The sequence below is a fragment of the Oncorhynchus tshawytscha genome, linkage group LG07 (assembly GCF_018296145.1).
Source record: "Oncorhynchus tshawytscha isolate Ot180627B linkage group LG07, Otsh_v2.0, whole genome shotgun sequence".
Lineage (NCBI taxonomy): Eukaryota > Metazoa > Chordata > Actinopteri > Salmoniformes > Salmonidae > Oncorhynchus > Oncorhynchus tshawytscha.
In genome coordinates, this window is record NC_056435.1 from 44,093,434 (window position 1) to 44,110,898 (window position 17,465).

Consider the following 17,465-nt stretch of genomic DNA (forward strand, 5'->3'; position numbering starts at 1 on the left):
CTCTTCCTCTCCACCCCCCCTCTCCCTCCCTCTCTGTCTTTCTCTCTCCATAGCACCTGGCTGCGGTGGAGGAGAGAAAGATCAAGTCTCTGGTGGCTCTGCTGGTGGAGACTCAGATGAAGAAGCTGGAGATCAAACTGAGACACTTTGAAGAGCTGGAGACTATCATGGACCGAGAGAGGGAGGCTGTGAGTCAGGCAGTAGCGAAGCATTATGGGGGATCTAGTTTAAGTGGACTAGTTGGTTTTCCTTTGTTGGTTGGACTGCACATTTGTGTGTGTGTGTGTGTGTGTGTGTGTGTGTGTGTGTGTGTGTGTGTGTGTGTGTGTGTGTGTGTGTGTGTGTGTGTGTGTGTGTGTGTGTGTGTGTGTGTGTGTGTGTGTGTGTGTGTGTGTGTGTGTGTGTGTGTGTGTGTGTGTGTGTGTGTGTGTGTGTGTGTGTGTGTGTAGTTGGAGTACCAGAGGCAGCAGCTGCTGGCAGACCGTCAGTCGTTCCACATGGAGCAGTTGAAGTATGCAGAGATGAGGGCGCGTCAGCAGCACTTCCAACAGATACAGCACCAGCAGCATAGCCAGACTGGAGGCCCACACCCCGCCCCGGCTCCCACGGGCCCCCCACCCCAGGGCCCCTTAGCCACCCAGTCCCAGCCGGCCCCCAGTATCCCTGCACCACAACCAGCTCCCAGCCCAGCACCCTCTGCCTCCTCCGTCCCCATGACTGGCCCCTCCTCTGCCCAGGCCCAGCCCGCTGAGCCCCAGCCGACCCCCAGTGGTCCTCACTCCTCACCTCCCCGCCAACCAGGCCACTCCAGCACCAGCACCAACACCACCCCAACACTCCACGGTGAGTCACATTTTGTATTGACCAACTGTGAATTTTCAGTAATTACCTAATACTGTATGAAGGTGATCATGTGATCCATTGGAATTAACTTGAACTGTACTGTTGAATGTTTTTGCACTATGTTTGTGTTACACATCTCAAATTCTTCTCCTCTTTTTGAACCCAGAGTCCAGCGCCCCTGGGGATACACTCCATTCCTCAACCGCTGCTCCCACTCCACAGTGAAAAGAGAGAAAGAAAGAGAGAGGTAGGGAGAGAGGAGGGAAAGAGAGAGGGAAGAAGAGAGAGACAGGAAAAAGGTCTTGGCAAACTGAATGACATTGACCACTTTGTACCTATGAATTCTGCCTGTATCATCTGAAAATGAAGAAGTCAAACTGAAGGAGATACAACAAACTTTGATCATTTTTAACATTTGGACTGGACGATTGACATGCGAAAGAAAAACATTCCCTACCGGAATGAATATTAGGTGGAAACAACCCCCTTAAAATTACTCCCAACTAAAAAGAAAATGCAAATGAAGAGTTTTCAAACGAACAGTCTTCTTTTTACAGACATAAGTAGCTTAATGACTTTCACCCTTCACATCGGACCCAAGGTTAAACCAAGAGAGTATTGTCATGTAAATACACCACCTGACCTGAGGATATGAAGAGAACTAAAGGTCTCTTGTCTTAGAAGTCCTCTGAATAGTGGTGCTTTTGTTTTCTTCTATAGTGTACTGAGGGTCAGATGTTCCCAGCCATGTTCACAGACATACCTACCTACCGATTCTCCCAAGGTACCCTAGTAGGTACTTAGAATTGAAAGATGTTTTTTTTTTTTAAGAAAAAAAGATTTGCACTTTGAAAATATGTTTCTCCGGCGGCCATATCTGAAGACAAAACATTATTAACTAAGGGCTCTATTCAATCAGATCCGCTTTAGACAACATCCGCAAAGCTGTTGTTGTGGCTGTGTCAGAGGTGGAACTGCGTTAGAGCTGTCAAATAGCACAAGCGGCTCCTGGCATTATACCTAAAGCGTACATTGCCATTGGCTGCATGAAGTAGCATTAAGGGCTTTATTCAATCCGCACCGCGGAAGTTCAGCGTTACACCCTGATTGAAATTTAAAGGCAGTGTTCCCGCATTAGCAGAGACTGTGTTCACGGTAAACACTGCATATGTCGGCTCAATCGGAAAATACCATTACATTTCTATCCTGGAATCTGTAACACTTCAGCTTTACAGATTGAATAGAGCCCTACAAGAATACCATGCAGCCTTGTTTACAAGTTTGAATACTGGAATGTGTGATGTAATCTACAACTCGATTAGGCTGATAGAAATTCTCATTATTTAGTTGAATGATTTTCAATTTGAGTGTCATTATTTCTATATAGCCTACATTTTCTCGTTCTGAACTTGTAATGTGAGACGGGTATGACTACCTGACAATGATCAAGAGCAGCTGCTCACCGATTTGACAGTTCCACCTCCAACACCGCCAAAACATCAGCTATGTGGGTGTCGGCTATCGCCGCTTAACGCTTGATCTGATTGAATCTAGGCCTAAATTGACCTGAAGCACATAACTGTTTTCTTGTTTTTAACTTTTACTAGGATGTCATAGTTTCGAAATATGAGATCATCAAGCTTGTTGTCCTATGTTAGTGAATGTGGCGTTATAGAGCTTTGGGGTAGGCCTGTTGGTTAGATGTATCCTAAACTAAAAAGTATGTGTGAGGGCAATGAAAACGAATGGTATTACTCTTTGTAATAATATGTATTCCACTTGAAAACGGTCTCATCTGGCCCTACTGCCATTTCAGTTCGTAAGACTATGTACTGTTAACTGGATTTTCTGTTTACAATGCTGACAAATGATTCACTCCAATTTGAAGGGACAAAATCCCTATATGACTGAGCATTAGAAACCACTTAAAGTATTGATGAAGGGCAACATACTCCCAGAGTTACAGTGCCCCCGAGGGCCCACAAGGACCAGGTTACAATGTCCTAAAAGTCCTCATTTTAAAGGGACAGTGCAGTCAAAAACTTTATTTTCCCTGTGTTTTATATGTTTCCAAACTATGAGGTTGGAATAATGCTGTAAAATTGTGAAAATTATGATAATGCCCTTTAGTGTAAGAGCTGTTTGAAAATGTCATCTTGTCTTGCAAAGGTGGGGTTTTGGACTACATGGCAACATAACCAGGCGGTTTAAGTTAATAGGCCAATAACAAAGAGAGTTTGCCCTCCTCTCTGCTAACAATAGCTAGTTTTCAGGTTACATGTCCTTCCCATTAGGCTCCTATAATTAGTCGCCTCACTCAGACCACTTCGACAGTCCTAGCAAAATTCTTGCTTGAGAAATTGCTTTTAGCTAAGAAGCTACTTTTGTTTGTTTTCAGTTAAAATGGTCTAAAATAATCAGGTACTTAATTGTTATCCAGAAATGATTTGATATTGAGATAAAAACATCTTCATTGGCCCTTCAACTCTATTTTGTTTTTGAACACTCATATCTGAAACACTTCTGAAACAGTTGGGCTTTCATAGAGCAGATCGTAATCATAAGACAAGCAGTAACTACACATATATGATTTGTATTCATGTATGCGTCATATTTGGATTCTGTCAGTATGTCCAGTATGGCTTGTCAGTATCGGTCAATCATACCATTGTAAAGATTATACTCTAAAGTAATGACTGGATGTAGGCTCCAGAAGAACCCTATTAGCAACTTCAGACATCACCGTCACAACTCTTCCTTCATTGATAAACCAACATCCTTTTTAATCATGTTTGCCATTTTCTCCATATAAGTCAGTGGGGTATAGCCGGAGTTTTGGATGTTTGGGAAATCCAGATTTTTATAGTTTGTGTTTTTCCAATGACAGGTCCAACTCACATGAAGTGATTACTATGTAATGGAAGTGGCTTTAATGTTACAAAAGAACTGTGCAAGTCAAGGGATCTCAAAATTCAGTTCAGTTTATAGAGAATTCTGTCCATTAATATTTGTAACAATTTCTTCATGTATCCTATCTATTTTTATATTTTTTGACTGTCAGGTTTTCCATCTTGTTTCTTTGATATTACTGTTTGCATCTAATTGCTGTATTTTTGTAACCTCCCTCACTGTCATGTGCGTGGTCCTAATAGGTCACAATGACCTGTCAGTTAGTGTGACTGTGAGCATGGGTGTGAATGCATGCCATGAAGATCTGTTTCCCCTAAGAGTTCCAACACCCCCTCCCCCCAGTGATAAGGGCTGAGGGATTGTGATGCTCATAGTTTGGTATGTCTGTATGAGAACACGCACCAGCACATCACACACATTCTGACAGTGTCATATATTCTGATGAAACTTGTCCAGATAGCCAGTGTTAGAAACTTCACTAGTCGTGACCATGGATGGACTGCTTTGGTCTCCATTGTTACATTGTGTGGATTTCGTGATATGAATTACATGTCTGTCCAGTTTGTTTTTCATGATTGCATTGATTACACAGTAGAAATTAACCTTTCCTCAGTTAAACCGTTACCAAATTAGTGTCAGTTGCTCTGCAGTTCATATAAAAAAAATAAAGAGATGGTTTTACTTACAAAAAGTTTTTAAAAACCATGTAATGTGACATGTGTACAGTTCGGTAATCGTTGCCATCTTGACTGTACCATGGCAAACTTCAAGCTATGACAATTGTCTTCAGTCAGGCTGTAGTTCACTAAGAATTTTTGGCAGTATGCCTATGGCTCTAAACACTCAACCCTTACGTGAAGGAAGACATCTTTCACTGGTTGTTGTTAGGCCTATGGAAATAATCCAATGCTCCATCTGCACTGCAGGCACCACAAGAGGGCAGGCTGTGTGTGGCATCTTCCATACAGGGTCCCCCTATGCATGGGACAACTGCGTCTTGAACATTAGTTTATTTTCCACTGAACCATCACCTAGTACTAACAGACACCCTGCAGACTACAGAGACCAAGCAATCACCTTACCATACAAGGCCTACTGCCTCAGGGCAGCTAGTAGACTCATACCTGCATTACCATAAAAAGGGCTAGTGTAAGTACTGCAAATACCATAGAGGGCCACTGCAATAAAACATACATCTTACCATAGCACTACTGCAAAAAAAATACACTATGACAATGCTGAGTAGGCCTTACATTACAGCCCTGTTGAATATTAAAATGACCTTTACATGAGAGAACGCCAGCATAGAAGTTTGTTCCCTGAAGTTATCAAATGGATATACACCACTTCCTAGGTTCCATGGTGTCACCTCAAAACACATGCATTCTAATAGCCAGAATGGTCCTGGGCATGTAGCCAGAATGTCTAGGTATCTGGACCATCCCAGACATAACCAGAATGGCTTAAAATGGTCTAGTAAGTGAAGTATCCATTTTTATATTACTGTAATGGAATTCCAGACATCTGTTAAACTAAATGAAGGATGGTTCTTCATGACACCACCAGTGTGTTAAAAAGATAAACATTTGTTTTCAGAAACTGGGGATTTTTATTAAATATCATTTGATACAACATATACATGACAGTAAATCTACCATTCCATAATTGGCCCGGTAAAATCCACATTACAGCTGGTCTCAGCCAATGAACATGCATCTCTGTATAAAAACACAGCTATTGGGCGACAGGGCTGACAGGGGTTGAGTGACAGGGTGGGAGATGGGAACGTATGGAATAATGAAGGGAATGTTATTGCCGATTCTGTCAACGAGCCAGGCATGATAGCATGCACCTCTGTTGCTTGATGATATTTTCAAGTGAAATGAAAAAAGGGGCTCTTCAACTCAAGACACAGAAAAGGCACTTCCGAAAGAAAATCACAAAATGAGGGCAAACAAGATTTGGATGGGTGTGAGACAGACATTACATATAATAGAAAAAACATTTGGGAATAAAATGAACCGGTTGTGTTCTTGAAATCTTCAACCACTCATCACCATCCGGACGAGTTCTGAGGGAGAAAAAAAAACAAATCAGCAGCATGCTTAGTCATCGGTGAGAAGAAAAGCCTAGAGCAAACTCCACCTCCAGCCAGCAGTGCTCTCCCTATCAACTATAGATTTAGAGGCCCGTATTGTCTATAGGAATTTATACTGACTCATTACTGTGACTCTTGGTTCGAGATGTATTGGCTTGTATAGCCTAGAATCAATTATGGGGGGGTATATTCCATCCAAAATATACATTTTGACAAACACTCAGACATCACATTGAGAAAAATTCAATTCATCAGAGAGGTAAGTCCACTTAGTGACTTGCTCCCAAATGGTTCTCTAGGTGTTTATCCCCAACATGAGACAGCTTACTGCTGGAGCTGCAGCCTGATCCACAGACTCCACATGTCAGTCAGAAGAGAATCTGCATTAAAGAGGAGAACATTAGAGGCAGGAGCGAGGGATTAGAGGGGGAAACCATAGAGCAACTCAGAAGATCCATCTCCTAGCGAGCCAGAACAGCCACGGGTTTGCTCAGCCAGGCCTCAGAACCTGGAATGTGTTAGGATTAGCAACCACCCCCTCTTTATTTGGGCTGTTCTAACAGAGGAAAAAGGAGGAGCGAGGGATCTGTCAGAAAGGGGGGGGGAAACTAGCACACCTACAGTACCAGCTTCCATGGGGAGAGGGGATGGAGGGAAGAGATGTCACCAGCCAAGGAAATGCAATTCTCTATTAGTATGAAGTGACTATAGTAAAGACTACAATAGTTGAACCCTTAAAGCTTTATTTTACAGCACTTCATTTGTGTTTACACCCCCAAACACACCCTTATGCATTCAGAGTTGAGGAGTCACACCTCTGGTCTAACAGACCACCCCCCCCCCCCATCAGTGTCCTGCCCTCATCAGGTTGGAGAGTCAGTGTCCATGGGGGTCACTCAGGAGCCACATGCAGAGAGGCTACATGCAAACTACAGCCAGATGAGGGGGAAGGGCAGGAGAGGGAGAAGTGCTCTGCAGGAGAGAAAGTTAAATAAAAGTACAGATCAAACCATAAATTCAAACCAGACTCCACCACAGGAATCCAGGAGCCTCTGACAACACCATCACGGCACAGAGAGATGTCCTACTCTACATACGCCATAAGTATCATAGCCTTTACTACGCATCTCTTCAATAGGACGCCATCTTTTGAATTAGTGTGTTTGAGCAAGAACCCCACACTCAACCAGAAACAAGAGTAACCTGCTTGTTAACTACTTGCTTAAATATATATCTGTGGTATCAGTAGCTAGGAGTAGGAGCATTCTGTGCAGTGATGGTTAAAGAGGGCCCCCCTCACCGCTACACACATCTCCCAGTGCAGGTGAGAGCCCACTGCTGGGGTAGGTGCTGACCGGGGGGGCTTTTGGGGGTCTGCTCGTACCCGCTGCTCAGCCAGACATGATGTGGCGGACAAACACTGTGGGAGAGGAACAGGGAGGTCAGTGAAGGGTGGAGGGAAACCCCCACACTCATCGGAAATCAAATGCGCACAACCTCCACCCAGTCAGACACAATCCTTATTAATAACCACAAATCACAGGAATTTGTGTTTACATGATACATACCATGCAAGACAATTGCCATTTTATTTTGTTACAATTCACATCTTATCCACATGATTCTTCCATTATTCCAACACTGAAATGGTCAATCCTAAAGCATTGTGATATATTCTACTATACAAGTCCAGTGTTCTCCCTTTACACCCATATACATCCAGTTCACCACGCTGGTTTACCTTCGTAATTGATGCAGCCGTTGGCGTCTTCGTGTCCCGCTAAGAGAGTCTCCACCTCCTCTTCTGTCATTTTCTCACCTGCAACATGAATGAACAAAAATGAAACACTTACATTCTCATAAGAGATAGACAAGACAGGAAGGGAATCCCATCTTTCCTATACCTAACACCGGTGCAATAAAAAAATAAAAAAAAGCTAAACCCCACTACCAAGCAGACATTCCCAGAGGCATACTGATACAGTTAAGTGAGACCATCAAAACCATGTCTTGTGTTGCTCATTCCTCTTACAAGACAGATGTTCTGGATGCAAATGAAGAAGATTAATATGGATAAGGTAGGGCATTGAATCACTAGTTTAAGGAGGTGATATCAGGAATGTAATCAGTTTAGTGACAACAAGGACCTTTGGTTCCCCAGTCAGTTTACCTCTTTTCCTTGTCAACCTCACCTATCAGGACCATGCAGTTCAAGCTTTTCTCTTGGTCCAAATTAAAATTCAGGTAAAACCGTCAAGAGCAGAATGTCAATGATTTATGTCACCGACATTGTCACAAGGCAGGTTTCAGTATGGTTTGTCTGGAATGTTAAGCTGAAGTAGAGCTCTCAAGCACAAGAAAGAAATTGTTGGCTAATATACTGTAATATTAACCATGGACTAATACAAGAAATAACAGTGACTGCAGTTGGATGAAAATTAACTCTTCATGAGGAGAGATGTAAACATATTCATCGGGGGTTGTGAGGCATTACCAAGTGTTGTGAGGACATGGCGAAGCTCAGCGCCCATCACTGTGCCATTGCCCTCCTTGTCGAAGACGCGCAGACCCTCCACAAAATCCTCAAAGGAGCCCTGGTCCTTGTTCTTAGCGATGGCCTGGAGCATGGGCAGGAACTGCTCAAAGTCTAGCATCTTGTGGTTCATCTCTGGGGAAGGACGAAAACATATTTTAAACACTTAGCTAGTGAGTTTCTAGCTGTTACTTTGCTAGAAGACAATAACATACTGAACAAAAATATAAAGTGCGACATACAATGAATGACTTAAGATTTTACTGAGTTACAGTTAAAGGAAATCTGTCAATTGAAATAAATTCATTCATCTATGGATTTCACATGACTGGGAATACAGATGTGTATCGTTGGTCACAGATGCCTTAATAAAAAATTTTTTTTTTTAAGGGCCGTGGATCAGAAAGCCAGTCAGTAGCTGGTGTTGCCACCATTTGCCTCATGCAACATCTCCTTCGCATAGAGTTGATCAGGCTGCTGATTGTGGCCTGTGGTTGTCCCATTCTACTTCAATGGCTGTGTGAAGTTGCTGGATATCATACACATTGATCCAGAGCATCCCAAACATGCTCAACCGGTGACATGTCTGGTAAGTATTCAGGCCATGGAACTGGGAAATGTTCAGCTTCCAGGAATAGTGTACAGACCCTTGTGACATGGGGCCCGAGATTTATCATGCTGAAACATGTGATTGTCGTGCCATTCATCCACCACAACGCTACTCAGAATCTCTTCACGGTATCTGTGATTTCAACTTGCCATCAATAAGATGCAATTGTGGTCATTGTCAGTAGCTTATGATTGCCCATACCATAACCCCACCATGGGGCACTGTTCACAACGTTGATATTAGTAAATCGCACGCCCATGCAACACCATACATGTGGTCTGAGGGTGAGAGAACGGTTTGATTTACTGCCAAAATCTGTCCGACGAAGAAACATTCAATTCTCTGGTGGACAATCCTGCAGTCAGAATGCTAATCACACTCAACTTGAAACTTCCATGACATCTCAATGTGACAAAACTGCACATTTTAGAGTGGCCTTTTGCCCCCAGCACAAGGTGCACCTGTGTAATGAGCGTCCTGTTTAAACAGCTTCTTGATCATCCATCCAGCTGACAGGTGTGGCATATCTTGGCAAAAGAAAAACTCACCAACAGATGTAAACAAATGTGTGCACAACATGAGAAATAAGCTTTTTGTGCATTTGGAACATTTTATTTCAGCTCATGAAACCAACATTTTTTGTTCAGTGTATACAAAATAACCGCATCTGCTCCATTTAAAATGCATACCTGCATACTGAGTCAATTGACCCCCCAAAAAAAAAAAAAAAAAATCAGTTTAAGCTAGAGATATTTTGTTGTTGCATTGGACAAGTCAATTCATGTCGCACTCCTGCATCTGCAGTGAAAGGTGGCAGAGCTAGAGCGGTGTTAGTCAGACCATGAGACATCCCAAAAAAATCAGTCTTCGTGAACATCTGTAGCGTCTGACCGGTTTGGCCTACAAACTATTATGACCACTATGGAAAGAAGAGACTCAAACATGGTTTTCCTCTATGGCACCCATAAGTGTCACAGGATTCCACTGAAGGAAAGCAGTACAGGTTTAGAAAAACTAAGGTAAATGTGCCTATGTAAGAAAAATATATACACACATGTTTGGACACACCGAACACCTTATTTTTTTACATTGTCAAATAATAGTGAAGACATCAAAACTATGAAACATATGGAGTCACGTAGTAACCCAAAATGGTGCTCAACAAATCAAAATATATTTTAGATTCTTCAAAGTAGCCACCCTTTGCCTTGATGATAGCATTGCACTCTTGGCATTCTCTCAACCAGCTGAAGTAGTCACTTGGAATGCTTTTTCAACAGTCTAGGAGTTCCCACATATGCTGAGCACTTGTTAGCTGCTTTCCTTCACGCCGCAGTCCAACTCGTCACAATTGGGTTGAGGCCGGGTGATTGTGGAAGCCAGGTCATCTGATGCAGCACTCCATCACCCCCCTTTGTCAAATAGCCCTTACACAGCATCGAGGTGTGTTTTGGGTCATTGTCCTGTTGAAAACTAATTATAGTGGGACTAAGTGCAAATCAGATGGGATGGCGTATCGCTGCAGAATGCTGTGGTAGCCATGCTGGTTAAGCATGCCTTGAATTCTAAATAAATCAGACAGCACTCCCCAGCAAAGCACCCCCTCCATGCTTCACGATGAGAACCACACATGCCGAGATCATCCGTTCACCTACTCTGCGTCTCAAAGACAGTTGCGACCAAATATCTCAAAATTGAAATCAGACCAAAGGACAGATTTCCACAGATCTAATGTCCATTGCTTGTGTTTCTTGGCCCAAGCAAGTCTCTTATTATTGGTGTCCTTTAGTAGTGCTTTCTCTGCAGCCATTCTACCACAGAGGCCTGATTCACACAGTCTCCTCTGAACAGTTGATGTTGAGGTGTATGTTACTGGACTCATTTATTTGGGCTGCAATTTGTGAGGCTGGTAAATCTAACGAACTTATCCCCTACAGCAGAGGCAACTCTGGGTTTCCATTCCTGTGGCTGTCCTCATGAGCCAGTTTCATCATAGCGCATGATGGTTTTTGCAACTGCACTTGAAGAAACTTTCAAAGTTCTTGACATTATCTGGATTGACTGGCCTTCATCTCTTAATTAATAATGGACTGTGGTTTCTCTGCTTACTTGAGCTGTTCTTGCCCTATGGACTTGGTCTTTTACCAAATAAGGCTCTCTTCTGTATACCCCCCTACCTTGTCGTCACAACACAACTGATTGGCTCAAACACATTAAAGAAATTCCACAAATTAAGGCAGACCTGTTAATTGAAATGCATTCCAGGTGACTACCTCGAAGCTGGTTGAGAGAATGCCAAGCATGTGCAAAGCTATAGTCAAGGCAAAGGGTGGCCATTTTAAGGGTCAAATATACTTTGATTTGTTTAACACTTTTTTGGTTACTACATGATTCCATACGTGTTATTTCATATTTGATGTATTTACTACACTGCTCAAAAAAATAAAAGGGAACACTTACATTGTGTTTAACTCCAAGTCAATCACACTTCTGTGAAATCAAAACTGTCCACATAGGAAGCAACACTGATTGACAATAAATTTCACATGCTGTTGTGCAAATGGAATAAACAGGTGGAAATTATAGGCAATTAGCAATACACTCCCAATAAAGGAGTGGTTCTGCAGGTGGTGACCACAGACCACTTCTCAGTTCCTATGCTTCCTGGCTGAAGTTTTGGTCACTTTTGAATGCTGGCGGTGCTTTCACTCTAGTGGTAGCATGAGACGGAGCCTACAACCCACACAAGTGGCTCAGGTAGTGCAGCGCATCCAGGATGGCACATCAATGCGAGCTGTGGCAAGAAGGTTTGCTGTGTCTGTCAGCGTAGTGTCCCGAGCATGGAGGCGCTACCAGGAGACAGGCCAGTACATCAGGAGACGTGGAGGAGGCCGTAGGAGGGCAACAATCCAGCAGCAGGACCACTACCTCCGCCTTTGTGCAAGGAGGAGCAGGAGGAGCACTGCCAGAGCCCTGCAAAATGACCTCCAGCAGGCCACAAATGTGCATGTCTGCTCAAACGGTCAGAAACAGACTCCATAAGGGTGGTATGAGGGCCCAACATCCACAGGTGGGGGTTGTGCTTACAGCCCAACACCGTGCAGGACGTTTGGCATTTGCCAGAGAACCCCAAGATTGGCAAATTCGCCACTGGTGCCCTGTGCTCTTCACAGATGAAAGCAGGTTCACACTGAGCACGTGACAGACTTGACAGTCTGGAGAAGCCGTGGAGAACGTTCTGCTGCCTGCAACAGCCTCCAGCATGACCGGTTTGGCAGTAGGTCAGCCATGTTGTGGGGTGGCATTTCTTTGGGTGGGCCGCACAGCCCTCCATGTACTCGCCAGAGGTAGCCTGACTGCCATTCGGTATCGAGATGAGATCTTCAGACCCCTTGTGAGACCATATGCTGGTGCGGTTGACCCTGGGTTCCTCCTAATGCAAGACAATGCTAGACCTCATGTGGCTGGAGTGTGTCAGCAGTTCCTGCAAGAGGAAGGCATTGATGCTATGGACTGGCCTGCCCGTTCCCCAGACCTGAATCCAATTGAGCACATCTGGGACATCATGTCTCACTCCATCCACCAACACCACGTTGCACCAGACTGCCCAGGAGTTGGCGGATGCTTTAGTCCAGGTCTGGAAGATCCCTCAGGAGACCATCCGCCACCTCAACAGGAGCATGCCCAGGCATTGTAGGGAGGTCATACAGGCACGTGGAGGCCACACACTACTGAGCCTCATTTTGACTTGTTTTAAAGAACACGACATCAAAGTTGGATCAGCCTGTAGTGTGGTTTTCCACTTTAATTTTGAGTGTGACTCCAAATCCAGACCTCCATGGGTTGATAAATTTGATTTCCATTGATAGTTGAATGTGCTGACAAACACAAATTATGTAAAGAAAAAAGTATTTAATAAGAATATTTCATTCATTGAGATCTAGGATGTGTTATTTTAGTGTTCCCTTTATTTTTTTGAGCAGTGTATAATTCTAGAACGTAGTAAAAATAAAAACCCTGGTATGAGTAGGTGTCCAAACACTTCACTGATATTGTATTTATTTGTATTTCTTTGGGGATACCTAAAGGGGTCCTGAAATATAAAAATCAAATAGCAAAATGATCCATAATATGACCATCTTAACACAATTCCATACGTCAACTTAGCACCTCCCCCCAACATCATAGAAGACGTAAACCAAAAGAGATATTTGATACGCATTCCTAAATACATAAAATACTGTACTCACGCCCAGTATGTGTAGCCTTACAAATTCAAAGTACATGCTGCCCTTAGACATTTAGCAAAAAAATATAATATTTACAAATCTTATCAATTCCAAGAAGAATGCTTGTGTTTCTCTTTAAGTTGATTATCAGCTTTACCTTATCAGATCTTGTTGACATGAGCTGCGTATCTGAGATGCATGTGTTCCGTTTAACACATGTAAGAACAAAACAGGGATTGTTTGGAGAGTGAACCCTGTGCAAGAACAACAATTTCCCTAATAATCCTGTTTACATAGACACATCTGAAATCAGACCTGATGGCACTAAATATTCAGAAAACCAGCAATCAAAATAAACATTCTACAACAGTGAACATTTTTCATTCTGAGTTCAGACATAAAATTCAGTTGTTTACGAAAACATTTCACTTGCGCTAAAGAGGGAGACTCGGTCGGCTGGTGCTAGCAAATGCGCAGAGGAAATACACAGCTGGAACACCGATTAAGGTGTTTACATGTCCTAATCATTTGAAAGATTGCTCAGAAAAACAGGTTTTAATCAGCGTATGCGTACTTTGATTTTGATCTTATGCCAAATAAGATATGCAGAGTAAAGTATTTATGACTATTGCATAATCTGCCTCGGGCTATAATCGGTTTAATATCACTATAGTGCGCATGCAAACATTCAATGCCTCAGTTCCTTGACTGATAAGGGACAGGCAGCACAAGCACAACAGAAACAGTTTCACCAGTAATACCCTCTTGATAGGTTAGGACAATGCCTCTGTGGTACTTGACAATTGCAGATTATAAACAAAATTCACTCCATAGGATAGTTGTCATACCCAGTAGAACATTGTTTCAGTTATATCCTTGGATGCTTAATCACAGTTGACACCTTACAAATAACTCAAACTGATTTGGTGAGGTTGACGGCAAACAGTAAACAGGGCCAAAAATACCAACCCTAAGCGTTGAAAGATATGCTTAAATCAAACAGAACACAATAAAGCTACTCTATGCCTGAATAAAATCGTATTCATTTGTTTACTGAAGCATGTAGTACTTCTATAGGTTTGATCCAGCCAGTGGATACTAATGTCAATGTTGAGTATACATCAAGAAGCATGGCTGACCTTCTGACTTGGGGTTGCCCAGGACCTTGAGGACCTCAGCGTTGACAGGGTTCTGGCCAAGGGCCCGCATGACATCACCACACTGGCTGTAGCTGATCTTCCCATCGCCTGTCCTGTCAAACAGCAGGAAGGCCTCCTTGAACTCTGACAGACAGGGAGAAGGGTGTTAAAAAAGCAGAGTTGGATTTAGAGTGTGAGGGGGGCTGTAAATGTAGAAACATGTTGAAAATGGGGAAAAAGTCTGAATAATTTCTTAAAGAGTTTTTACATAAGCTATTCAATTTGTTATCTACAGTAAATGCGGTGGCCTCTAATGGAACTCTTTCTGACATCTGGGTAATTTCCCCGGGCCATTGTTATGGTGCTTGCCTCGCTGGTATGCGGCGCATTCCGAGACCGCCCGTCTAAAACTACACAGCAGCCACTCATTTACCCATATATGGCATTGACAGCAAACCCTGGCCGAGTAATCTTTCAACCAGTCAAACGAGCAAATTAAATCGACCGTAGAACAAAACTCCAAACAGCCCATTGAGCAAGGGTAAAAGCCACATGCGATAGGTGAGTACAGTAACGCCATATCGGTACATATATCATTGCTAAATGGATACATTATGCTTAGCTAACTTTATTTCAAAGTGTATGTCTGAGGTTTAGTTGGGCCACGCCTTCAACACGTAGAACTCAAAGTGGTTGAGTCATTTCCCTTTGCCATCTATACAATGTCTGAGTCAGCGGTGTCGGACTGAGAACAAATTACAATAGTGTCTTGACTGCCTCTATAATATATAGACATATTTTAAACAGTTCTGGCACACGTAGCTAGCTGAACTAGGCGAAATTAAAACAAACGGAACAGATACCAAAATTGGTGTTGAAAAAAGTTAACTCAAACGACAATGTTTCATCCAACTTTCTAGGCTTTTAAATACTAATAGCTAACTATGCCATGTTGAAATATGACCCTTCCATTTCTGCATGCATAATTTATTTTTAAATCAGAACGCAGTGCAAAATTAGTTGCGCATCCATTCAACACAAAACCTTAATCTGTTTAGACAATTCAATCAAACCCGCTGTGGGGATCAAACAAGGGGATTAACCACATATGGGATTGACTGAGCCAATAGACACCCGTGAATCAATATTTTAGTAAATGTTTCACTATTCGTTGCTGGTTGTTTGTCTGACAATTCCACCATTCATGCATGGTACGAAAACGTATGCACGCACAACTGTTAGTCACTCTGCATAAGAGCGTCTGCTGTGCCAATTGTCAAAAATGTAAACGTTTCCCAAAATGGTTAGCCCACACAAAACCTGGACCATCAAACTCACCATAGGCTCCAGTTTTAAATCAACTTGTCAGTAGGGAAACTGCTTCTCACAACAAGACAAACATGAGGACAGGAGAGAAGAAATAGAGCTATTCCACATTCAAAGAATGACGACAGTGAAGCAAGGGATAGTCTAGTAGCTAACAATTTAGCTAGGTAGCTAACTGGCTAGCCTTCAAATAGCTTTACTGTCACAACACTCACCGATGATCTGGTCTTCTGAGAAGTCAGACTGGTAGAGAAGCACGGCAAAGATGAAAACAGAGAACACATAATTTAATATGATTATCGAAGATGAGGAAAACAAGCAACGTTAGCCAGCAAACATTGCCCAGCCATGTTTTGAAAATCCAGCAATGCAATGTATTCGTTGGATCAGTTTACTGGCTTAGTCTACACGAATTTAAAATTACATTTGGCTAGGCTAACATTCTACACTTCACATACAAATATCTTTCAAACAGAACAGAGTAAAGGCATTTACCATTTCTGGGCTTGGTTGGAGTCCCGTCTGCGGTCGGAGGTCAGGCGAATGTTAACCGACAGGGGCGAACGTTGACAAGAAAACTATGCTCATGACGTCATCATTCTTAATTAATGCACTGCACAGGCCAATCACATCTCGCAGGCGTTGGCTCTTCGAATTATTTACCTTTATTCAGGAAGATAAGCGCAAAAAACGGTCCTAACATTAATTTATTGGAATCTTGACCATTCTTTAAAAGCGAATAAATGAATATCGGTGTATGTATGCTGTGCTGGGGGAAAAACAGAAATAGTTTTTCCCAATTCCATTGAAGCTTTCATGTGGACGATTGTTATGAGCCATATGTATTACTGAACAAGTACGCCATCGTGTGGTATGAAAATGCAAACTGTAGCTAGAATCATGATCTTTTGAGAAATTAGTGAGATAAGATCCTCATAAATGTACAGCAGACATGGTAATGAGCTTCAAATATATTTATTGCTGGGGGGATAAGGTGTTCCTAATGTTTGGTATACTCAGTGTATATTAGGCGTCACATACAGCCTTAAAACATGAGACACTGAAATTGCTTGAGTGCATTTGCATGACCGACTGAGCGTCTGCACTGTGACCTAATTCAGAAACAAAAAAAGGCAGATAACAAAACATGTAAGGTCTTTGAGATGCTCTCCTCTCCCTTTCACTATGCCCCATCACTGCCTGCCTCCCAACACTGAACGCAAACAAAGTCCACAACTCGAGCCCCCTGCTCTGTCAGGTACTGGGCAACTGTCCTACTGGGGTCAGGGAGGAAGGATTACGCCAACAGGCGTGTCTCCGTGTCCCGACAGGGCAGGTCATCCGTGCTGCCCAGGGATATGGGGGCCTCTCCCACAACGGGATGCCTCAGCTTCCTCCCAGTGTGTCCTGCGCCCCGTCCTTGCCCCCCCTGGAACACCACGAGGGTGCCGTATCGCCCATGGCCATGTCAGACTGGCCTGCCACGCCACTGTGGATGTAGTAGCTGATGTGCAGCCCACCGTCACCGCCCGCTTCACTGACATGTCTCACCCAGACAACCTGACAGGGGACGGGGCAGGAAATGATAGGAAACCACAACTTCACTAACAGAGCAGTCTTCCATTTCCAAACACTTTCAATCAAGAAATAATGCTGGAGATAGAGGCTCTCAAAGTTCAAATCAAGTAAACCCTCTTTGATACATTTAAAATCATATTTGAATAATGTTTGGGCTACTTTTATTTGTCACTCACCTACGGTAAGAGCTAGCTGATCA

At 43.0% G+C, this 17,465-nt stretch overlaps 2 protein-coding genes and 1 pseudogene across 3 annotated transcripts in view; 1 reads left to right on the forward strand and 2 right to left on the reverse strand.

Moving 5' to 3' along the window:
* The window catches only part of LOC112255276 (SWI/SNF complex subunit SMARCC2), a 21,336-nt gene extending 15,673 nt beyond the window's left edge, over window positions 1–5,663 (forward strand). The window contains exons 23-25 of the mRNA XM_042324473.1: window positions 54–188; window positions 450–843; window positions 1,010–5,663. Of these exons, the coding sequence (XP_042180407.1) occupies window positions 54–188; window positions 450–843; window positions 1,010–1,068 (588 nt within the window). The 3' untranslated portion in view covers window positions 1,069–5,663. The remainder of the gene's footprint in view (window positions 1–53; window positions 189–449; window positions 844–1,009) is intronic.
* On the reverse strand, window positions 5,343–16,295 carry LOC112254594 (myosin light polypeptide 6). 2 transcript variants are annotated; one of them, XM_042324474.1, is made up of 7 exons: window positions 16,184–16,295; window positions 15,904–15,931; window positions 14,363–14,506; window positions 8,346–8,519; window positions 7,593–7,670; window positions 7,236–7,271; window positions 5,343–5,824 (listed from the first exon to the last, which is right to left on the reverse strand). In XM_042324474.1, exons 1-6 carry the CDS (start codon window positions 16,184–16,186, stop codon window positions 7,243–7,245), a joined length of 456 nt encoding a protein of 151 aa, XP_042180408.1. In that variant the 5' UTR covers window positions 16,187–16,295; the 3' UTR covers window positions 5,343–5,824; window positions 7,236–7,242. The 2 variants fall into 2 exon arrangements, with proteins under 2 accessions (XP_042180408.1, XP_024283073.1); XM_024427305.2 differs by lacking the exon at window positions 7,236–7,271.
* A 381-nt stretch (window positions 16,296–16,676) lies between these two features.
* On the reverse strand, window positions 16,677–17,232 carry LOC121846737 (annotated as a pseudogene).
* Window positions 17,233–17,465: the final 233 nt, after the last annotated feature.

Bases quoted from the DNA above. Each gene is read 5' to 3' on its own strand.
- LOC112254594 (XM_024427305.2), bottom strand. The intron at 8,520-14,362 runs GTCAGCCATGCT...GTCCTTCCCCAG, and splicing joins GGGCAACCCCAAGTCAGAAG to AGATGAACCACAAGATGCTA. The intron at 7,671-8,345 runs GTAATGCCTCAC...TTCATGTTGCAG, and splicing joins CCATGTCCTCACAACACTTG to GTGAGAAAATGACAGAAGAG.